Source organism: Dipodomys ordii, unplaced genomic scaffold (genome assembly GCF_000151885.1).
Source record: "Dipodomys ordii isolate 6190 unplaced genomic scaffold, Dord_2.0 Scaffold14, whole genome shotgun sequence".
In the NCBI taxonomy this organism is placed as follows: Eukaryota; Metazoa; Chordata; class Mammalia; order Rodentia; family Heteromyidae; genus Dipodomys; species Dipodomys ordii.
The window spans coordinates 15,061,472-15,071,557 of NW_012267230.1; the positions used below are offsets into that span (position 1 = coordinate 15,061,472).

General features: G+C 57.5%; 1 protein-coding gene across 1 annotated transcript in view; it reads left to right on the forward strand.

The window, feature by feature from the left end:
* The window catches only part of LOC105981894 (ATP-binding cassette sub-family A member 3), a 73,453-nt gene extending 64,317 nt beyond the window's left edge, over positions 1-9,136 (forward strand). The window contains exons 18-28 of the mRNA XM_013011243.1: positions 777-981; positions 1,340-1,559; positions 1,829-1,987; positions 3,435-3,607; positions 3,836-3,958; positions 4,105-4,299; positions 6,257-6,444; positions 6,866-7,036; positions 7,286-7,476; positions 7,658-7,731; positions 8,238-9,136. Of these exons, the coding sequence (XP_012866697.1) occupies positions 777-981; positions 1,340-1,559; positions 1,829-1,987; positions 3,435-3,607; positions 3,836-3,958; positions 4,105-4,299; positions 6,257-6,444; positions 6,866-7,036; positions 7,286-7,476; positions 7,658-7,731; positions 8,238-8,369 (1,831 nt within the window). The 3' untranslated portion in view covers positions 8,370-9,136. The remainder of the gene's footprint in view (positions 1-776; positions 982-1,339; positions 1,560-1,828; positions 1,988-3,434; positions 3,608-3,835; positions 3,959-4,104; positions 4,300-6,256; positions 6,445-6,865; positions 7,037-7,285; positions 7,477-7,657; positions 7,732-8,237) is intronic.
* Positions 9,137-10,086: the final 950 nt, after the last annotated feature.

Consider the following 10,086-nt stretch of genomic DNA (forward strand, 5'->3'; position numbering starts at 1 on the left):
CCCCCCCCCCCGCACCAAAGTTGTAAAGTTCATTTTCGACATGACAACTTGTACTTCTCATAGTTGCAGCGGGTCCACCTGTATCCTTAAACGACTGGCTTTTCCCCATCTCCTCCACAAATTATACCTATATCAAATACTTTTCTTTTTCTCCTTTTCTGTCTCCTCTTCCTTCTCCTTCACTGATCTTCCTTCTCTTCCTTCTTCTATTCCTCCTCCTCCTTCCTTCTCTACTTCTTGTCTTCCCCTTCCTTCTCATTTTGCCAAACAGTATCCCATGTCCCCGCATGGTGTGTTGAGTTGACCAGGAAGTTTTTAAGGACCAGAGCAACGCCATCAAGGTCTATTTCTAGAATGTGTTGCTGGCAACCGGATAGAGAATATTAAGTAAGATTTAGCTACTTCAGTGATCCACGCATGAGACAGTGGTGTCTAGGGCTGATACAGGAAGCTGGGCCGGGACTCCCCAGGTACCCGCATGGGTGACAGGCAGAGAGAGCAGTGTTACAGGCCCTAGTGTGCAGGAATGGGTGTGGCTCGGGGGCTCATACAAAGAGCCTAGAGAGACTGCCACCCTTGTTGGTTTGAGACAGGAAGTCCAAAGGAGGTGCTGTCCTCAAGGATTTGCGCTGCCCTCTTCCCCCCCCCCCCCCCCCGTGGCTCTGTGGCTCCCCCATCCTCTTAGGGATTTGGACACCGCACTGCTCATTTGGATGGTGAAGACCAAGGCCCCGACTTTCCTGCTGCCTAGACACACTGTGCTCTGCCCTCCCCAGGGGCCGGAAAGGATTTGACATCGCCCTCAACTTGCTCTTCGCCATGGCATTTCTGGCCAGCACATTTTCTGTCCTAGCAGTCAGCGAGAGGGCCGTCCAGGCCAAGCATGTCCAGTTTGTGAGCGGCGCCCACGTGGCGACTTTCTGGCTCTCTGCTCTGCTGTGGGACCTCCTCTCCTTCCTCGTCCCCACCCTGCTACTGCTGGTAAGTGCTGGGCGGTGCCAGGCCCTGCCCTGCAGACCACAGGAGCCTCATTTGGGGGCCCTTGCGCAGACCCAGAACCAGCAGGAGAGTCCATCTGGCAGCTCTGCGCTGATTCGGGAGGCTGTCGAAACCTCCCGTGGCTGCCATTGCTGCAGCCCCATGTTGGGGAAGCCGGCCCTGGGCCAGCCATTATGGCTCCAGCTCCTCTGAAACCCCGGGGAAAAATGGAAACTGCCGGTCCGAGGGCTGAGAGATGGCCAGGGCCTACAGACCATTGAATGCTACCCCCAGTCTCCCCTCCCCCTGGGAAGCTGCCCACTGCCGGTGGGCTGAGCTGTCCCTGTGTGTGATACTGCAGGTGGTGTTTCGAGCTTTTGACGTGCGTGCCTTCACACGGGACGGCCACATGGCCGATCTCCTGCTGCTGCTGCTGCTGTATGGCTGGGCCATCATCCCCTTCATGTACCTCATGAGTTTCTTCTTCTCGAGCGCATCCACAGCCTACACCAGGCTGACCATATTCAACATCCTGTCGGGCATCGTCACCTTCATCATGGTCACTATCATGCGCATCCCAGGTGGGAGCTGGGAGACTGCCTCTACCCCACTGCTGCCCACAGAGCCAGCTGCAGCCGTGGGAGGGTCTGCGGCAGTGACCAGGGAGGGGCCTCCCTGAACTACCCAACACGGGGCAGGGCGGGCGGGCGGGGCCTGTCCGTGGAGGGGCCTGATCTGTGGGAATACCCGGGACCTGCCCATGCCCACGGCTGTGCCCCCTCTGTCCTCAGGCAAGTGTGGAAGGTATATCCTCCGGCACTAACTGGTCTACACCTCCTCCTCACTACAGCGGTAAAGTTGGAAGAACTTTCCAGAACCCTGGATCATGTGTTCCTGGTGCTGCCCAACCACTGTTTGGGGATGGCAGTCAGCAGCTTCTATGAGAACTATGAAACCCGCCAGTACTGCACCTCCTCAGAAGTTGCCTCCCACTACTGCAAGAAGTACAGTGAGTGCCCAGCCCCCCTTCCTCTCGGCCCTCACCCCAGGCAGCCAGAGCACCCCCGGATTTGCCTGGGGTGCCAAGGGGTGAATGTTGTCCGTTTTCTGTTACCAGTAGCACAGTGCTAGAGAAGTTATGAAACAAGCATCGTGCGGCTGACGCCCTCCGAGTGTAAGGGCCGGTCCTGTCTGCTGACGGCATCTTCCTGCCAGAGACCCAGGGCCGTCAGAGGCCTCACAGGCCTGAGATGGGATCACAAGCTGTGTGTCTGTCCTCTTACTTCTCTCCCTCTCCAAAACCGTTCAGATTCAGTTCTGGGGGCGGGGGGTCCTCTCCCAGAACTGTACCTAGTCCTAATCTCCCTGTATCTAGTCCTCATTACCTCCCTGTGGCCCCAACCTTTGCACACCATTGCATTCAGCTTCTGCCCTCTTAATTCTTCACACTAGGGATCACATTCCAACACCTCCACCTTGGAAGCCTCTCAAACCATCACAGTGCTCCATATTCTGAGTGCTTGGAGACTTTCCTGCATTGCTCCCCTGCCCCACACCAATCCCTCATGGCTTCCTGTATGCACATCTGGGCCCGCCTCTGGGCTTCAGTTCTTTCCACCTATCTGATGTCCTTCTGCCTTTAAAACTGGTGACCGCAGCCTGCAACTTAGCCAATAAACACAACCCCGCCCCTGAAGCTTCCTGCTGGAGTTCACAGCTCAGGAGAGGGCAGGGCACGTGCCTCCCCATGCTGCCTCTCTCTGCTTCTCTTGGCTCCAGTGGTTTTCCTTGTGTTGTAGCTTTACCAGTCTATCTATCACTGCCTCTGTCTACACAGCTTCTCCTGTGTCTGGGTCTCCTGCCTTTCTTGTCGTTGGATAGGCCTTCTATAAGGCCTATAACTAAATAGACCTTCAGAGACCCCATTTCTGAAGAGCCGTGTCCACAGGTTAGGGCTTATTAGCCCTCGGACCTATCTTTGTGAGGCCTTTCTGTGCTTGGAGCCTCTCTTTTATACATCAGCTGGCAGCTCAGTAGCCACCTCTGTAGAGCCTGCACGCCCTTCTCCATTCCTGCTGAGCATTACTGCAGGCATGGGCTTGTGGTTGCTTGTCATGTGCCCATTGCCCCCCTAAGGCACTGGTGCCTGGAGTGGGGACAACAGGTGGGGTTGGGATCTTGGCATCCCAGCACAGCGTGTAACTCGAGGTGGCAAGCCTGAGTGGCAGTCCTTGTCAAAGGCACACGAAGGGCATTGCACGCAGCAAAACACACAGCAAAACGTCCCGCACAGCTGGGAAGAACCTGAGCCTCCTGTGTGGCATTGACAAACCCAGGGCACATCCTTGAAAAGAAGAGGGCACCGTCCCCATGGAGGGCCCAGGGAGTGAGGGCAGGATTGGCGTGTAGGAGGGAGTGCTTGGCCAAGGGCCCAGACTGCTCCTTGCTCTACGCAGACATCCAGTACCAGGAAAACTTCTACGCGTGGAACACGCCGGGGGTGGGCAGGTTTGTGACCTCCATGGCTGCCTCGGGGTGTGCCTACCTCAGCCTGCTCTTCCTCATCGAGACCAACCTGCTGTGGAGACTGAGGACCTTTATCTGTGCCTTTCAGAGGAGGTGGACCCTGGTGAGTGGCTCCTGGACAGCTCGGGGACACTGACCCCAGGCTCCCCACACTCCTGCTTGGGCCCAGGACAATAAAAGACGTCTATCTCACCTTAGACGGGCAGCTCATGCCCCTACTCCTAGGGCCTTGAAACCTTAGTCCCATCGGCAATCCCATGTCAATCTTGGTCCCTGCGCTTCCTCCCAGGGGATGGGGTTCACACACAAGGTCTCTGTCTGGAACAATTAGGCAGAATTGCATAGCCGGACTTCAGTGCTTCCTGAGGACCAAGATGTAGCAGATGAGAGGAACCGAGTCCTGGCCCCCAGCCTGGAATCCCACACGCCCCTGATCATCAAGGAGATTTCTAAGGTAAGACATGGGTGTTAGCCTCCACCTGGACACGCAGCTAGTCCTGGCTGGGGCCTAGGAGCTTGGCAGGGGCTGAGGCAAGGTGCTGGGCCTGACTGCAGGCCTCTTCATTTTGTGCCCCCCCCCCCGACTCTGGCACCCCACAGGTATATGACCAGCGGGCGCCGCTCCTCGCTGTGGACAGGATCTCCCTTGCCGTTCAGAAGGGGGAGTGCTTTGGCCTTCTGGGTTTCAATGGAGCTGGGAAGACCACCACATTCAAAATGCTTACAGGGGAGGAGACCATCACCTCAGGGGACGCCTTTGTTGGAGGCTACAGCATCAGCTCTGACATCCAGCAGGTGAGCGCTGCAGGCCTGCCCTGATGGGCTCGGACCAAAGGGGGCCTGTCCCAGAGGCAGGCTGGCTGGCCCTGGCTCCCAGGCTGCACAGAGTCTCAGAGGCAGGCTGGCTGGCCCCTGGCTCCCAGGGCACACAGAGTCCCAGAGGCAGGCTGGCTGGCCCCGGCTCCCAGGCTGCACAGAGTCCCAGAGGCAGGCTGGCTGGCCCCTGGCTCCCAGGCTGCACAGAGTCCCAGAGGCAGGCTGGCTGGCCCCTGGCTCCCAGGGCACACGGAGTCCCAGAGGCAGGCTGGCTGGCCCCTGGCTCCCAGGCTTCACAGAGTCCCAGAGGCAGGCTGGCTGGCCCCGGCTCCCAGGCTGCACAGAGTCCCAGAGGCAGGCTGGCTGGCCCCTGGCTCCCAGGCTGCACAGAGTCCCAGAGGCAGGCTGGCTGGCCCCGGCTCCCAGGCTGCACAGAGTCCCAGAGGCAGGCTGGCTGGCCCCTGGCTCCCAGGGTGCATGGAGTCCCAGAGGCAGGCTGGCTGGTCCCTGGCTCCCAGGGCGCACGGAGTCCCAGAGGCAGGCTGGCTGGTCCCTGGCTCCCAGGGCACACAGAGTCCCAGATTCAGGTTGGCTGGTCCATGGCTCGCAGCCGCACAGGCACATTTGTGCATAGCAGGACAGGAACTGAGCGGGTAAGGAAAGAGATGGGGGCAAAGAGGCATGGCTAGCTCTAGCCTAGCCTCCTGTGCTCAGAGACCCCTGTGTCCAGGATTCATGAATGTGGGACAGCCCTGTGTCCAGGATTCATGAATGTGGGACAGAAGCCCTGACGTGTGAAGGCAGCATTGTAGGAAGCCCAGGACTTGCCCACAGATTTCCCTGGATTGGACTGAACCCCGTGGAGTAATAGGCCAAGGGCAGCCCTCTTGCTCCAGCCCCATAGCAGTCAGAGCAAGCAAAAGGAAAGGGAGAGAGCTTGAGTCTAAGAAGTGGCCACAGAGTCTCCTGAGCTGGTGGACTGCGGCACCCCGGGGACTTGAGTGCAGGCTTTCTGGGGAAGGGCTCACCTAGAGCTCTCAGGTCCCCCAGCCTATGAACAGAGCACACCCTGCAACCAGCCAAACCAAGGGGGCCAATGTAACCAGAATCCACATACGGAGGCCCCAAGAGGGATGAAGCCACAGATTGTAGATTTGCAATAGCCAGGCACATGAATGTTCACTATGTTAAGGAAAGAATGCAATTGGAAATATGTGTAGAGAGAGAAAAACACAAGATCTGGAGACAGGCACAGGCGAAAAGTGCCAGATTTACATTTACAGCCAAAAAGGTACTGGCCAGGAATTGCCCCAAACCCATTAAAAGCGGGTTCTAGAACTCCAAGGAGGATAAAGAAAAGGACTATGGTCTCCAAAGCCACGGAACCCGAGCACAGATGCCTCATGGGCTCCTGAGGTCCGCGGGGCGGCGGGCACCTGCCTCAGCCACACTGCATCCTGGCTTTGTGGACAGGGGCACTTGGTCCAGTACCAGCCGCGGTGGCAGCCAGTGCGAGTCCTGCCAGCGGCCATGCCAGCCAGCATCCTAGCTCAGAGCAGATGCGCGGTGGCCGGTCATCAGCTGCAGTGGCTTTGGTGGTGGAAACTTGTTTAATAATGAAGTCATTCTTAGGCCCCCAGCCCTGTGGCCAGCTGTCATGGAAAAAGTTCCAGGTTGGAACGTTCTGGGCCCTGTCTGACCCCTTAAAAGGTTTCCTGAACCAGCCAGATTTGTCCTGGTTCTCCACTGGGGCACAGTTCAGAAAGCTTCAGCCACAGGGCCTGGCGGGCACTGTCTCCTTGGCTGACTTGCTGGAAGAGACGAGGGCTGAGCTTAGCAGCGGCACATAGCAGCAGGTGGTCTCCGGTCCCTGGAAGGAGGAGACTTTTCTCTGGTCCTCTCCACCCCGCCTCACCCAGGCTGTGTTGTAACCTAGGTGCGGCAGCGGATGGGCTACTGCCCCCAGTTTGATGCCCTGCTGGACCACATGACCGGCCGGGAGATGCTGGTCATGTATGCCCGGCTCCGGGGCATTCCTGAGCGCCTCATCGGCCCCTGTGTGGAGAACACACTGCGGGGCTTGCTCCTGGAGCCACACGCTAACAAACTGGTCAGGACATACAGGTGCGACCCCTGTCCAGCCCTTCCCCCTTGAGGAGAAGACTGAGGGCCTCCCTTGGCATAAAGCAGTGTCAGTCAGTGGCTGGGCTCTCTCCTTAACTCCAAATCAGCGAGGATTTGGAAACATGACATGGGCTTCCTCAGGTCAGAGGACTTGCTGAGGGTCCCTGCTACCTAGAGCCAAGGCCAGCACGGAGTGACAGCAGGGGCTCTGTCAGGCCCCTGTGCAGACAGATGGGTTCCTGTGTCACGCGGCACCACTCAGCACAGCTCTCCCATAAGCACAGCTACGGGCAGTATGCTTTCTAGGCCCACCAAACTCCTTTCTTGTACCTGGGGCCTCTGAAGTAACCCTGATGGGGGTCTGCTGGGACCAGCGAGCCTATGCTAACTGTCAGCCTTGCTTCCCACCCTCCTTCGTCAGCGGCGGCAACAAGCGAAAGCTGAGCACAGGCATCGCCCTCATTGGAGAGCCTGCAGTCATCTTCCTGGACGAGCCGTCCACTGGCATGGACCCCGTGGCCAGACGCCTGCTGTGGGACACAGTGGCCCGGGCCCGGGAGTCTGGCAAGGCCATCGTCATCACCTCCCACAGGTAGATCCTGGGTCTCTGCGTCCGTGGAGAGCCAGGGGTGGCTGGGAAGAGGTCGGGGAGCAGAAGACCTGTTGGCCACGGGCACAGACTCAGCCAGGATATCCCCCAGGCCCTGCACAGGGTCTGCGCTGAGCACGGGAATCAGGAATGGGCTGGTCTGAGTCACCATCCCGTCAGCACAGGCCCTTCACACCCAGATGGGGGTCAGCCTCCCCCAGCCCCGAGTCACACTTGTGTCCCTCTGCCCAGCATGGAGGAGTGCGAGGCGCTGTGTACCCGGCTGGCCATCATGGTGCAGGGCCAGTTCAAGTGTCTGGGCAGCCCGCAGCACCTCAAGAGCAAGTTTGGCAGCGGCTACTCCCTGCAGGCCAAGGTCCACAGCGAAGGGCAGCAGGAGGCTCTGGAGGAGTTCAAGGCGTTCGTGGACCTGACCTTCCCAGGTGTGTGTGGTGTCTGGCAGTGCTCTTGGGTGGCCCTGGGCCCTGTCTGGCCCTGCCAGCTGCTGTCCAGAGTCCGTCCCACACGCCTGGCCCTGACATGAGGACCACGGTCCTGTCCCCCAGGCTGCCCTCCCTGTTCCTCCAGCCCAGCCATCACTGACACCTGGTCTCTTTGGTGCAGGCAGCGTCCTGGAAGATGAGCACCAGGGTATGGTTCATTACCACCTACCCGGCCAAGACCTCAGCTGGGCAAAGGTGAGTGCAAGCCCTGGACTCCTGTGTGGGTGCTAGTAGGGACTAGGGGAAGATCTCCTGGAGTCTCCCCCTTTTATGGGCTTTTACAGGCGCTTTTCAGGGTGAATTAATTCCTGTTGCTCCTCTAATATCCTAACCTCTGTGAGTCTTGTGGGTTTACATGTAAATATTTGAGATGGGAAGAACTCATTACAAAAAGGGAAGCTGGCCTAGGGAGGGGCACATACTTCACACTGGGAGCAGGGCCCAGAGGCAGCCCGGCCGCGTGCCTGCTGTCCTGGTGCCACAGGCAGCCCGGCCCCGTGCCTGCTGTCCTGGTGCCACAGGCAGCCTCTCACCAGGAGCACAGCGGAGCTTGTGAGGCCAACTTCTCCCATCATCCTGAGGCAGGCTGGGCACTGGCGACACCTCCGGGGCTACCAGCCTTGCACTGCAAAGGGCTTGCTCACCTCGCCAAGAAGCCAAGCTCCGCTCTGGTTTACCAGTAGCTTTTCTGTCTCCCGAAGGTTTTTGGTATCCTGGAGAAAGCCAAGGAAAAGTACGGAGTGGATGACTACTCAGTAAGCCAGATCTCTCTGGAGCAGGTCTTCCTGAGCTTTGCCCACCTGCAGCCCCCAACCGTGGAGGAGGGGCGATGAGGAGCCCCCTGCTGCCTCCAGGGCGCCTGGCAGGGCGGGGTGAGCCAGTGCACTCTGCATCCTCTCCCTCCCAGTTTCTCTCTTCTTTTTAATCACTCTTTTCTATGATGGACATGAAAAAAAAAAATTTGAGGTGGAAAAGAATCATGCACAGAATGGACCGAGTGTGTCAGTGTCCTGACGTAGGAACAGCATGTGGATTTCCACCCCTGAAGGCCAACGCTCAGGAACTCAGGAACTCACACTCCCAGAGCCGGAGCCTGAGCGGCAGTGTGTACTGCTGGCTGTGGCTCTGGGTGGAGCGCTGCCCCTGGTAGGTCTGCGTCGACCTGGAGGACTCAGCACCCTGTCCATGTGTCCACCTGACACTACTCTCCCGGGGAGAGAAAAAGGAAGTCAGGCCTTTCAGGCTCTGTGAATGGACAGAAAAGTTACGATTCCTATCAATGATGGGAAGAGGTCAGCGTGACTCAGTGCTTAGTTTTCAGTGCAGCCCCAGAAGCACTTCCTTGGAGCTGATGCTCAGCTACACCAGGCGGAGCTGACCCCAGGCCGGAGGTCATCCCGAGGCATCGTCCAGAAGCAGCCAGCACAGGAAGAGGCGGTGGCTAGACGCAGAGCACAGGCCTTTCTTCCCAACTTTGCACCTTCAGGTCACTTGTCACAGGACAGCCAGGGCCCCGAGGGCTCAGCAGCTGTCTCCTGCGGACTGACTAGACATATGGTGACTCTGACCAGAAAATAAAGGTTGAGGGAACACGACCAGACTCTTCAAGTCACACATGCAATGTGGGGGAGGGGGAGCGCGTCTTGGGACCCAACCACTCCCATAATCCAACACGTCTCTTATATCAAATTTCAAACAAAAGCAAGAATTTGCTTTCTCAATAGGGAGAAAAGTCACAGGATTTACTGCCATGAAGTTACAGTCAAGGCCCGTAGGACAAATGAAAAAGGTAGTGGGTCTAGTGCCCAAAGACAGCCCTGTCAGCAACTAGAAAACAGCATGGCTTGGTTGGAGCAGGACCTGCAGACCTGAGTGGGCAGGAGGTCTCTAGCTGCAGCACTTCCAGAACGTTCTTCAGCCCCTCTTCTTACTTACATACTATTTATGGCTGTCTGAAACTGTGATTTGAAATATCTGCATTTTACATTCCTTAAGAATTATAGGGGGGGGGGCTGGGAAGGTGGCTAAGTGGTAGAATGCTTGCTTTGCATTCATGAGGCCCTGGGTTCGATTCCTCAGCACCACATACGCAAAAAGAAAAAAGCCAGAAGTGGCACTGTGGCTCAAGTGGTAGAGCGCTAGCCTTGAGCTGAAGAGGTGAAGGACAGTGCCCAGGCCCAGAGTTCAGGCCCCATGACCGGACCCCAAAAAAAAAAAAAAAAGAATTATAGAGGGCTGGGAATGTGGCTAGTATGCATGAGGCCCTGGGTTCAATTCCTCAGTATCACATAAACAGAAAAAGCCAGAAGTGGTACAGTGGCTCAAGTGGTAGAGCACTAGCCTTGAGCAAAAGCAGCTCAGGGAGCCAGGCACTGGTGGCTCACGCCTGTAATCATAGCTTCTTAGGAGGCTGAGATCTGAGGATCGCGGTTGAAAGCCAGCCTGGGCAGGAAAGACTGTGAGACTCTTATCTTCAATAAACCACTAGAAAAATGGAAGTGGCACTGTGGCTCAAGTGGTAGAGCACTCGCCTTGAGCTGAAGAGCAGAG